General features: G+C 39.3%; 1 protein-coding gene across 3 annotated transcripts in view; it reads left to right on the top strand.

Annotated features, from left to right (window-relative positions):
- The window catches only part of spire1a (spire-type actin nucleation factor 1a), a 36,660-nt gene that overhangs the window by 19,157 nt on the left and 4,260 nt on the right, over positions 1-13,243 (top strand). The window contains exons 5-14 of one of the 3 annotated variants that reach the window (XM_027133863.2): positions 1,671-1,745; positions 2,014-2,178; positions 5,227-5,313; positions 6,385-6,514; positions 9,291-9,338; positions 9,894-10,057; positions 10,257-10,350; positions 10,459-10,601; positions 11,170-11,187; positions 13,098-13,235. In XM_027133863.2, the coding sequence (XP_026989664.2) occupies positions 1,671-1,745; positions 2,014-2,178; positions 5,227-5,313; positions 6,385-6,514; positions 9,291-9,338; positions 9,894-10,057; positions 10,257-10,350; positions 10,459-10,601; positions 11,170-11,187; positions 13,098-13,235 (1,062 nt within the window). The remainder of the gene's footprint in view (positions 1-1,670; positions 1,746-2,013; positions 2,179-5,226; positions 5,314-6,384; positions 6,515-9,290; positions 9,339-9,893; positions 10,058-10,256; positions 10,351-10,458; positions 10,602-11,169; positions 11,188-13,097; positions 13,236-13,243) is intronic. The other 2 variants (XM_047816559.1, XM_047816558.1) reach the window with 2 other exon arrangements.

Below are 13,243 nucleotides of genomic sequence, written 5' to 3'. Positions count from 1 at the left end.
TATATATATATATATATATATATATATATATATATATATATATATATATATATGCGCAATAAAGCCAATAAAAAACAATTGTATCAATCATTTACATTTAATCTCTAATTTGTGAATTACTCTAGTCAATTTATGCTTTATATAATTATATCACAGTAATCAAGACAAGTTATCAGGATATTGATATAATATTAAAACACCCAGCTCTAATTTGTACATTAATGCAAAGATAATTCTTATTGAAATCATGCAGGTTTCGATGATGTAATATCACCTATAAAATGAACCATAAGAGGTTTTATAATCATGGTAATGAGATTAGAAGAGACAAAATGTGGCTTTTTATTCCATACATGTGATTCAAACTCTGACATTCCACCAAATATTAAGAAGCATCAGCTGAACTAGAAAACCTCAGAAGTAGAAAATCTCAGTAGCGTCACAAATTCGTTCCTCAGCCCAGAGGCACACGTGGCTGAGATGGAATCTACTTCCATGGCTTTAGAGAAAGAAGAAAAGAGACAGCAGAGCTACTAAATACTGATAGAGGAGCTGCGAAGCCGGTGAATCAGCGCTCTGTGTCTCAGGAGACTCCTGTGTCTTGATTCACAGAAAAATCCCAGAATCCCCTGAGTGGTAGTGATGTTGAGAAAGCTCATCGATGTGCAGTGTGTCTAATGAAGCATAAGTCTGTTGTTGGAGTGAATTACTGCTTGTTTTTGAATTCTTGTAAAGGTTTTTTTTTTTTAGGTCTCTAGGTTAAGTGTCCTTGACATTTGAATGATTCTCTTCCAGGATGTTCAGTGGCCTACGTCGTGTCTGGAAAATGACTGACAGAAGGCCCTAAGCGTTTTGTCGGTTTTGCAACAGGTTTTCTCAGCAATGTAATTAAGTTTAAGGCTAAACATTTGGTTTATACATTTTTCACCTAAATATTGTGTTCAACATCCGAGAAGAGGATTTTTTTTTTTGCCAACATCAACATCGTCAAAATAAATAAATAAATGAATGAATGAATGAATGAATGAATGAATAAATAAATAAATAAACGCCATGTGGTCACTTCACCACTAAATCTGTGAAGGTGTGTGAGAATTCTTCCCTTTTTAAATGACCTGCTTCAGCTAAATAATTTACATAAATGCCTCAGCAAGGGAGCTTCTACATAAGCTTTAAGAAAATGGACTCGCTGAACTATAGCCATCATTTTTTTTTCCCAATATGTTGATCAGTTTGAGTGCTCAGTTCGATCCGCTTTGCCGGGCCACTGCCCAAATTCATATATTTTAGCACTCATTATAATCAACTCCAAATATTTACCACAGCAACATATGTGATGATGATGATGAACATCCCCAACATTATCACCATCGATGTAGCACTTAATAATTTAGTTATAACAACCTTTTTACCGTGGTTTATTTGCCAGGAAGTTAAAGTTAAAGTACTGCATAAACTGCATATTGATTATGTCTCAAAAGTGCAAGGCCTCTATCTGCCCTGGTTTAACTAAAGTACTCAATAAAAATATATAAAAAATATAAAAAAAAGTATAAAAATAATAAAACCCATGATGAGTAATGCAACAAATGCCTTTAAGCAGCTTGTAACCCTAGCACACTGTTCATTTCTGTCACAAAATCACCTTATCCTTTCTTTTCTCCCCTCAGAATTTGCGGCGCATGGGGGTAGAAACTCCCGAGGCACCTGCCAGAGATCTGAACGAGCTGCAGAATGATGATTGGGTAAAACCGTGGTTTCCACCATAAGCTTAAATATAGAAACTAGACTTGGATTCAGTGCTATCTATGAGTGCGCTAGTGTGTGAGTGTGTACTGGTGTAGGTTTCTAGTGAGTCATAGTAGCACTCTGTTGCATGTGTGTAGGTGTCTGGTGTTGCCAACGTTGTTTTTAGACCTGTGCGTGCGTGCGTGTGTGTGTGTACATAAAACTAAAAAGTTATATTTATATAAAATAATTATATTGTGTGATATTTTAATTTCTGTCTTCCAGGCTCGGTTCTGGGTGCAAGTGATGAGGGACTTGAGAAATGGTGTGAAGCTGAAGAAGGTGCAAGAGCGACAATACGACCCTCTGCCCTTCGAGTACCAGCTCACTCCATACGAAATGCTCATGGACGACATTCGCTTCAAACGCTACAAGCTCCGCAAAGTCATGGTAAGTGGGTTGGTGGGTGCGTGTTTGTGTCCTTGCTTGGGCATGTTTGTGTGTGTGTGTCTCTGTGTGTCTCTGTGTGTGTGTGGGTGTGTGTGGGTGTGTGGGTGTCTCTGTGTGTGTATGCCTGTGGGTGTCTCTGTGTGTGGGTGTCTCTGTGTGTGTGGGTGTCTGTGTGTGTGTGGGTGTGTGGGTGTCTCTGTGTGTGTGGGTGTCTCTGTGTGTGTGGGTGTCTCTGTGTGTGTATGCCTGTGGGTGTCTCTGTGTGTGTATGCCTGTGTGTGTATGCCTGTGTGTCTCTGTGTGTGTGTGTGTGTGGGGGGTGTCTCTGTGTGTGGGTGTCTCTGTGTGTGTGGGTGTCTGTGTGTGTGTGTGTGGGGTGTGTGTGTGTGTGTCTGTGTATATGTGGGTGTCTGTGCGTGTGGGTGTGTGGGTATATGTCTGTGTGTGTGTGTGTCTGTGTGTGTGTGTGTGTGTGTGTCTGTGTGTGTGTGCTGCTTACTGTCTTTAGCTTGATACTTCTCGAACATTTGTTCTGTGTTGCCAGTATCACTCATTAAGCACTTTATTAGGAATGTTCACACAGTTATCTAATCAGCCAATCGACTGACACCAGTGTGTAAAATCCTACAGAATCAGCCATCAGCTTCATGTAATTTTCACATCAACAATCAGAATGGGGCAAACACAATGGGTGATCCTGCCAGACAGGTTGGATTGAAGGATTTCTTGGCACACTTTGGGCCAATCAATCATCGCTTGAACTTCATAGCTGATATAAGTATTGTTGATGTGTATCCCTTCATGGCTAAAAGACCATCTTCTAATAGTTACTTCCAGCATGATGATGCACCATGTCACAAAGTAAACATCTCACAGTGGTTTCATAAACATGACGATGATTTCAGTGATCTTCGTCGGCCTTCCCAGCCCATGGATCTGAATCCAGTAACGCGGGATGTGGGATTTTGAATGTGCTAGAACAGGAGATTCAACAGCATGAAAGTGCTCCTGAAAAATCTGCAGATGGCAAATCATGCACAAATCTCAAAGGAATGTTTCCAACATCTTGAGCAAAGGACTGCTCAACCCCTTATTCATGCGTGTACAGTAGGTTATATAAAAGTGGCACCTTTATATAAAAGGTTGATGTCGTGCCAGAAACTTGTTCTGTAGTTTATTTCTCCGGTGCATTTATTTACAAGGGCAGGTCTTATTTTTCATCAGTGCTCAAAGACGTCAGCTATAAGCATTAATAAGCACCCTGTTATTTTCTGACCTTTGAATGTACCTTTTGGTCATTTCATTCCACACACACCTCACATTCCGACCGGGGCAATTAAATAGAAATTACATCTTGGCAGAGCTCAGCAAAGGTGTGGGTATTTGTGTACAGATAATTTCATTCATAGTATAAAACGGAAAGAGTCGGAAATTAGAGCGAAAGGGTGGAGTGACGATACCAGACGCATGATCTTCAGCGAGTTACCCACCCGAAGTGGATTAATAGCATGTCTGAAAGTTTTTTATTTCTCTTAGACCTCAGGAATTTCTAAGAATTAACATTTATTAAAAAAAAATGTAAAAAATGAAAATTAAAAAAATTATTAAAGGGTGGCACGGCATCATTTTTATCCAATTACAGATATGTTTAATGTTCTGGATCATCCCTGAAACAAGTCCCTGTTATCAGCGTTTTTTTATTTTTCTCTTTCTCAACTTTTTGCCACGTTACCTGCAATCTTTCCACATCAGTTCCACATCAGAAAGCTTAGTTGCAAACTGCTGAAACTGGAGACTACTTTCCTTTAAAAATAAAATAAAATAAAGTAAAAAAAAAACGTTCGCTGCAAAATTCAGTACAAATGATAATGTATTAGCACAAGAGCATTAATATAAATGGGATTTAAAACGCAGTCGGATCTACTTTCCAAGTCATGCTGTCATAGAAAACCAAATCAAATTTTTCAATCTGCTACGTCTGCGAGCTTGAATCCCAGGTCCATCAAGCTGCCACTGCTGGGCCCCTGAGCAAGGCCCTTAACTCATAATTGCTCAGTTGTAAAAAATGAGATAAATTGTTAGTCACTCTGGATCAGGGCATCTGCCAAATATTATAAATGTAAATGTAGTCTTCTTATGTCTTATTATTTATATTCATTCTATTTTAACTTCTTTCTTTAATTGACTTTATTGATATGCACAGGCTAAGTAGGAGTAGAGCAAGTGTTCATTTCACTGCAAGTTGTACACTGTGTATAATTGCGTACAAATCTTGAATCTCATCTGAAGTGCCAACGGTGTCAGTGTTCTGTGAGCTAGGTCTTACATTTGGAGGTGTCATGAAAGCAAAATATAATTATGAACTAACACATATATATTGTGCCAATATGTTGATATTAGGCTTGCAAATGTAATTGTAATTTTTCATGTTAAGGCTCTGGGAATTTTAGCACACAAGTTTTCAGTTTTTCAGGTCAAACCACTTTTTCTGTTTGTTTTGGTTTTTTTTGTCCCTGCATGACTGGCTGAGGTGGAGTCTCCTTTATAATACCTTTCACTTTTTATTGCACTACTATGTTTATATCCAGAGTAGAGTTTACTCAGAAAAGTGTTTACTCGGCTTATCGGAAGATGGCTGGTGAAGGCATTTTTACAGTATCTGCTGTAAAGTGTAAGGTTATGTAATTGAATTGTAAAGGTACGATACCCTGTGGAGGTCTCATGCCATTTGTGTAACTTCAGCAGTGTGTACAACAAGCAAAACATTTATTTGACTCACACACCTTTCCTTAGATAATTATGTGTAATGCTGTTTGTCTTGATGAAGTGCCATCGTTTCATTCCATTAACGCACATTGCAGTCCTCAGGAATGTCAAGTCCATAGCAGACAAACTTGTTAGGTCACAGCTCTAAATGACACGATTCCTCTTCCTATTCAACATTACTCTCTTTGTATGTAATGAAGCTGTCCGCCTGCTTTTTTAGTGACTACATCACTATATATAGATCTGACTTGTGACTTATTTTCATGTCTCTCTGTCTTTCAGGTGAATGGGGACATTCCTCCCAGGTTAAAGAAGAGTGCTCATGAGGTCATATTGGAGTTTATACGCTCCAGACCTCCTCTGAATCCAGTCAGTGAATACACACACACACACACACACACACACACACACACGCACAGACACACACGCACAGACACACACGCACAGACATACAAACACACACGGACACACACACACACACACACGCTCACTCACATACAAACACACACAGACACACACACACACAATCACAGACACACATAGACACACATAGACACACACATACAAACACACACTGCCACGGACACACACAGACACACATACAGACACACAAAAAAAAACACACACACACACAGATAAACACACACACACCCAGATAGACACACACACAGACACAGACACAGACACACACACAGACACACACACATATACAGACACACACAGGCAGACAGACAGACAAACACATACAGACACGCGGACACACAGACAGACACAGAAACAGACACACACAGACACACAGATGAGCACACACAAACACACACAGAGTTTAAAATGTGAAATGCTTAAAAACTTTCTGTGCCTGGAATAACCTTAGCTTTTTAATGCTACCTTGTAACCTGGGATCTGAAACTTTTGTTTGTAAAGTGACACTTTAACTGTTATTTTATGAACAAAAAACAAAAATCCATTCAGCGTAATCATATCAATAGATATAAATAATGCAGGAAAGATCTTCAGTTCACAAGAGCTGTTCACATCAAACTTTAGTGAGTTCAGAGATGCTTTTCTGCCCATTATAGTGGTTATTTAAGTTAAAGTATTTTGGATATTCTTCTCTGACCTCATTCATTTGCTCACACACACTTTTCTCCCCATCTGATGTTTGATGTGAACATTAACTAAAGCTGCGGTCATGGTGACTTAGTGGTAGGAACCTACGTTCTCTCTGTGCTTGCATGGTTTCCTCCCTAGTCCAGTGACATACTGTATACTGTAGGTTGATTAGCATCTCTAAATTTTCCAGTGTGTGAATGGGACTGTGAGAAAGATTGTACTCCAGGTTCTCAATTACTGTATAGGATACAACAGTTCGGAAAATAGATGGATCTGATCCATGGTCTTTTTTTTGTCCCGTCTGACCTGTGATTCCTCTGTGTTAAGGTCTCTGCTCGTAAGCTAAAGCCTCATCCACTAAGACCCCCGAGCCTCCATGAAAGAATCCTGGAGGAAATCAAAGCCGAGAGGAAGCTGAAGCCTGTTTCCCCTGACATGATCCGCAGGAGCCGGCTCGGTTAGTGCTCTCTAACCGAATTCGCTTTAAAAAGCACGTCATCACATCAACGTGTGGCATGTTGAAAGTTTGTTCTTAAGTAAACTCCTCTTAACTGTAAAGTATAGAGAGGAATTTGTATGAATTGTGGGAAATGCGATGATTACAGTGGGAATTAATTTAACAAAGTGACCAGGAGACATTGTCTCATTGTTTTTACTTTGATCTACTGAAAACCAATATGTGTCTAAAAAACGATCTCTTAGAACCCGAGCAATTAACTCTGATTCTTTTCTCAAACACACCCTAAGTTCATTAGAACACTTGTTTTGCATGTTACATCTAAAATGAATTCCTGTTGTTTTATTTTTTTTTTCAGTTGTAATGTTTGTGTGTCGGTTCCACGTAAATGTTTTTTTTTTTCATGCTGCTTATTAAGACATGAGTGTAGAAAGGGAATATGGACAGTATGTGTGATAATGCGCTATTGCTCATGCATGACTGCCTCTGCTGCATCACAATCCACTCAGATTTGGACCTTATTTATTTCAATGAGGCTTCTTTGCTCCACGCGTATGAATGTGCCATCCTTCAGTTGCTGCATATTACTTTCCACAAAAAAGCATCTAATTTCTTTCTGTTTGCTTTTACAGTTGATAAATTCCTGTTTTTGCAAATGGCAGACTTTTTTATTCATTTCAGTCATCAGTGGTTTCACTGGTTTAGTTGGAGCTTTGTATTCGGTCCTAAACTTGTCACTTGAGAAATGTGAAAGCAATTAAGTCAGTTTTATTTATAGAGTACATATAAAATGACATCCATTGCCCAATGTGTTTTACAGCTCTCCCAAATCATTCAACAGCTACCACATGCGGAGGGTGGAGCCTAACACGTACTGTAAAGACTAACACGTGCTTCCGCCAATACACGTGAAGCTAGTCAACCTCACCTTTTTTCCCTTGAATTCTGCTCATGCTGCTTTACATGGCAGTATACCACACAAGTGCTATTCACCCTCTACCCAACAATATGGTCACAGAAACCGGTGATTGGCTGTTGTTCCTGTGATTGATAGAACAGCATGCCATAGAGAGCATGAGCAATTTAGCTCCCTTGGTTTATTCGCGTACGGCTGTGCCATCACTGGAATTCTTCTGATGATACGGACAACCTTTAGGCGAAAAAGCAGCAAGCGACAAATCAGATCTAATAAGAGCAAAAAATCCAATCCAAACCATTGGCTTGAATGATCCAATGGCACGTGTGGTCTGAGGTTTCTTCAGTTCCCTTTTCGCAACTTAATTTCTTGGTTTTATATTATCCTTTCATAAGCAAACTCTTGTTAAACATCAAGTTAAATAATTAAATACAGACATTCTGTAGAAAAAAAAATCTTTTGAAGGAAGTGAGCAGAGACCCTTGGTGCTTTTGGTAATTGTCTGTAGCTAGAACCAAGAGTTTATGATTACTTTGCTAATCTGTTAATGTGATGGAACAGTAAAAAGTCCCAAGTGGCAACAGTAGAGTTCGCTGCATACTCACGAGTGTACCAAAGTGACCTGAACATACAGTAGTTATTACAAAGAAAGATAGACCCCAAGTTTCCCCAAAGGTTATACCTTCATTGCTTTCAAACTATTTTGCTTTAGAAAGTTTTGTGTATAATCCTACCACTTTCTGTGAATTAGTAACATATATAAAATTGAGTCTGTCTGATTTAATGATATTAATTAATGATTTTTTTTTATTATAAACTCTAGTGTGGATAACAATTGTAGGAGAATGATGTTGCATTGATTAAAATATTATCAGTATAATAGCAGTATGGGGGGGAAATGCCTACGTACTGTAGTAGTCCTACAAAATGCTTTCTTTAATGCCTTAATGCTGTGAATGATTCCAGCCTCAGTATTGCTTTTCTTCTTCCCCTGTCCTTCTTTGACGCCGGCCTGATCGCTCAGCAATGCGACCACTTACCATGTCTGTGAGTTTTGACTCATCAGGTAAAGACTTGGTGAGAAGTGTGGCTTCTTTACCACAGTTTCACCCCCTGATCCCTTACCTAGCGCTGTCGTCTTAGACCTCCCTGTTTCCTTATGTTATTTTTTCTCTTGTTTTTCTCCTGAAGAGAAAATGAGGATTAATATGAAAGAGGTTAATGCATCACAACTAGACTATTATCAGTTTTAGTCTAATTCTCGGTCTCTTTTTAGTAGTAACTCTAGCCTACAGCTTGAGCTAGAGAGAAATCAGCCCCAGGCTCTACTTCATATGCTGATTTTTGTCTTTTACGGCTTCCAATGTTTGCTTTTGTTTAAATTAAAGTAAAAAAAAAAATCCACTTGAGCCGTATAAGAAGATATGGATAGCAAAATTTTTTTTTTCCTGTAAAGACAGTAAGGGCTTAGTTCAATTATACCAACCACTATATTATACATTAAAGTAACACCATGCTGTTACAGTAGAAACAATATAAACTCGTATTATGAAAGGTACGGTACACCTGTTGGACCTGATTGCTGTGACTCCTTTCCTCCAGAGTTATTTGGCTCCCACTTCCCCATAATTTGTTTTGATGAATTGCAGTTTCTTTATCATCGCTGGACTACATGTGTGCTTTTATTTGCTCTGCTCCTCCCCCTGCAGAATGGCTTCAAACCCTTGTGTGTGTAGTGCTTATTTGCTTGAGCCCGCTGTGTGAATGTGGCTGATGTGTTGGTTATCGGTCAGAGACTGCGCAGGTCAGAACGTATGTTGGTGTTTGTGAGATCGTATTGAAGAATATGTTCCTTTCTAGGCGCAGGCAAAAGCATCAGCACTCCCCAGGACTTGTTCCGATGCTCAGGTAAAAGATCACGAACACACGCATGAAATTCGAATCGCATCTGCACACGTTCCTGATGGACTGATGGAAAGTCAGGTTGTGTGATGTTTAGTATGATAAAGTCTGAGAACATTGAAGCTGAAACTGCCATAACTGAGCTGTTACCTCGCTGTGAATTCTTGCATGAGTCGGGTTTGAAAGAATCGCTCTTTGCTGTGAAGGAAATGTATTCAAGAAAATATTGTTAGGGTTTTTTCCTTGATTTGTCAGGCAAGATGAATGTATGTGGAGGTTTCTGATTGGCCAGGGACAGGAGTGGTTTTGTCTGCTCTAAATGCCAACACAAACTTTAAGAAAAATAATAACGGATCATCTGAATGAACATTTCTTATGTATGGGTTGTGGTTGTAATTTAATGCTGCTATAAAGCTATATGTATCTACTGTAACTTGTCTGCAATGCAATGCCACTGATAAAAGTTTCATAATCATAATGTCTGATTTATAGCATATTAAAAGTGCTATAGAAAAATCTGTGTGTGTTTCCTGTGTTTGACATTCTCCTGTACATGTACAGACAAGCCGGGGTCACCCAGGAAGAGGATTGCGGTCAGCACGCTGGCACTGGCCGATGACACACAACTGTCTTTGAATCCTGAAAACGGAGCACCGTCACTCTCACAAAGGAAAAAATTGCTCAAAGCACCGACACTAGCCGAGCTAGAAAGCTCCGACTCTGAGGTGAGTGTGAGTTTGTGCTTTGTGTCCAAACTTGATTCTGCTGTGTAGTGATGACGAGCATCCTCTGATTGATGGGAAAATAACTAATAATAATTAGTGTAAGTAAAATCTACTATAGCTGGTAGTGTACGGAACGGTCTTCTTTGTAGTTAGTAAAGGGTTAAATTGTAACAGACAATAAATCGTTCTTGCCTTAAAGGAGGAGTCTAGCACACACAAATCGATCAGCAGCTCCAGCTTATCCACTTCTATGGTGGACGACACGTCTCCGGATTCAGTCAAGGGTAAAAGAAGTAAGTTTTCTCTTCATTCTATCTCACATAAATCTATCGACTAGCTTCAGCCTGTCTACTTCTATTCCTCTACGTACTCATTCTCTCACTCTATCTCCCCGTCCTCAGCCCATCCACAGTTCCTCCCCATATCGTCTACACCTCAGCCTGAGCGCCACAGAGCTCCTCGGCGGAGACACTCCATTGAGAAAGAGACCCCAACCAGCGTTCGTCAGTTCATGCCTCCGTCTCGCCAGAACTCCAGATCTCTGGTATGTTGTCTGCATGGAAATGTTTGCCAAAAATTCACCTCATTTTACTTTTTGCCCAGAGAAGGTTATCAGTTGAGCACTCGATGAATTTGGATTCCACGTCTTGGATAAACTTGTAGAATGATTGCAGTGTGGTGATTTGGTAGAAAGCTGGAGAGATCAGTGGGCTCTAACCAATAACAGTATATTCACACAACTTAACAGCAGCATAAACAGCATTCAGAGTGGATGCTTATTGGTGTTCGAAGAGGATTCAACAGTTTTAAGACTAGCTTAAAAATTCTGATGTTTGTGAGAGTAGAGCTAGTGCAGTGTATGTATTAGATTGTAGTTTTCTTCAACCCACATAAACCAAAGGTGTAAGTGGTAATTTATAAAGGGAATGTGTGTGTATGTGAGTATGTAAATATATGTGTGTGTGTGTGTGTATGTATATATCAATGTGTGTGTCTATGTGTATATTTTTACAGATATAGATAGATACATTTAAAACTGCTGATTTTATTGCCGTGCCTGAGAATAAATGAGAGTTAATTAAAAGTCTTTCCTCACTTGCATTGTGTTGTAGCCACCACAGGAAAAGAAGGTAAATCCCATTCCCAGCCTCGTTTTCCCTTTACTAACATTCATACCTTGGTATAATTGCCTCATTTTATTTCTTTGCTGGTGTGAATCATTTTTACAATGCAGAACTGTTGCATTGTATCATATACCAGATTGATGTATATATCGCACTTACATCATCATTTGGTTTAGCACGCGCTACACCATCTGAATCATCATATCAACCTATTCAGATTAGGTACCTGGCTAAAAACCATTTATATACAGTCAAGCCTGAAATTATTCATACTCCTGGCAAATTCTGACTTAAATTCTGACTTTATTCAACCAGCAAGTTTTTTCTTGATTAGAAATGACACAGGCGTCTCCCAGAAGATAATAAGACGATGTACAAGAGGCATCATTGTGGAAAAAATGATTACTTATCTTTTATTTACATTTGAAAAAAAAAAGTGGCATGTCCAAAATTATTCATACCCTTCTCAATAGTCAATAGAAAAGCATTTAATTGGCTATTATAGCAATCAAACGCTTGCTACAATTGCTGACCAGCTTTTTTTGCACGTCTCCACTGGTATTTTTGCCCATTCATCTTTAGCGATGAGCTCTAACTCTTTCAGGTTTGAGGGTCTCCTTGCCATCACCCTGATCTTTAGCTCCCTCCACAGATTCTCAACCGGATTTAAGTCAGGACTCTGGCTGGGCCACTGAAAAACGTTTATATTTTTGTCTAACCATTTCTTCACCACTTTTGCTATGTGCTTTGGGCCGTTGGCGTGCTGAAATGTCCACTGGTGCCCAAGGCCAAGTTTTTCTGCAGACTGCCTGATGTTGTTCTTGAGAATTTTGATGTATTGCTTCTTTTTCATGGTGTCGTTTACTGTGATTAGGTTCCCTGGTCCACTAGCTGAAAAACACCCCTCAAAAACCTGGGCCAGCACAGGTGTCACTTGTGGCTTCTGACCACGTCCTCTGAGATTTTTCTCAGTGCGGAACATCTTGAATTTTTTAATAATACTTTGCACTGTAGCCACTGGAACTTCAAAACATTTAGATAAGGTCTTATAGCCATTTCCTGACTTGTGAGTAGCCACAATGTGCAGCCGCAAGTCCTCAGTGAGCTCCTTTGTCTTAGCCATGACTGTACACAAACCAACAGCAGAGAGCTTCTGTTTTTCACCTGTTGATTTGATTAAAACGGCTCTTCCCAACGAATCAGGGTAATTAGGATAGAATAGCTTTAGAATAGCTTGGACTCTTTGGAATGGTATAGATCTTTGGATTTTCCCATAGACTGTGACAGTTTGTAAAGGGTATGGATAATTTTGGACATGCCTCTTTTTGTTCAAATGTAAATAAAAGATGAGTAATAATTTTTTCCACAATGATGCCTCTTGTATATCGTATATCTTATTATCTTCTGGGAGACGCCTGTGTCATTTCTAATCAAGAAAAAACTTGCTGGTTGAATAAAAGTAACTTTAAGTCAGAATTTGCAAGGGGTATGAATAATTTTGGGCTTGACTGTATATACGCTTGATGTTACACAAAATTATGAGGCAAATATAGCATTACAGTGCTGTAAGGAAACACAAAGCTTGACCTTGACATGTGGTGTGTGGGTTAATAATGGTTCGTGACAACTCATCATACATTTCCACTCGTAGTATTTAGTTTATGTATTAATGATTTTGCAACACATAACAACATAAAGAAAGAAGTCACACCCTGATTGGGTTTTATGCTGTTATGTCTTTGCATCACATGCATTAGTGTTTTGTTCATGAAGCATGTATTGTGATTTGGTAACCTGGTTTGGGGCATTCACATACCGTGCTCCAGCTGTGTGGCTGTATCAGTTCCAGATGCAGAGATCTCTATTGTCAGGTTCTTGTATGCTTGTAATGATAAATTGTTTGTGTGTGTCTTTAGGAGGAATTTTGCTACCCAGTGGAGTGTCTGACTCTGACTGTAGAGGAAGTCATGCACATCAGACAGGTTCTGGTCAAAGCTGAGCTTGAGAAGTTTCAGCAGTACAAAGAGGTGTACAATGCTCTGAAGAAAGGAAAGGTGATTGC

Source organism: Tachysurus fulvidraco, chromosome 7 (assembly GCF_022655615.1).
Source record: "Tachysurus fulvidraco isolate hzauxx_2018 chromosome 7, HZAU_PFXX_2.0, whole genome shotgun sequence".
NCBI lineage: Eukaryota > Metazoa > Chordata > Actinopteri > Siluriformes > Bagridae > Tachysurus > Tachysurus fulvidraco.
The sequence above is the reverse complement of the archived record's forward strand: the minus strand, read 5'-3'. Positions and strand labels throughout refer to the sequence as shown.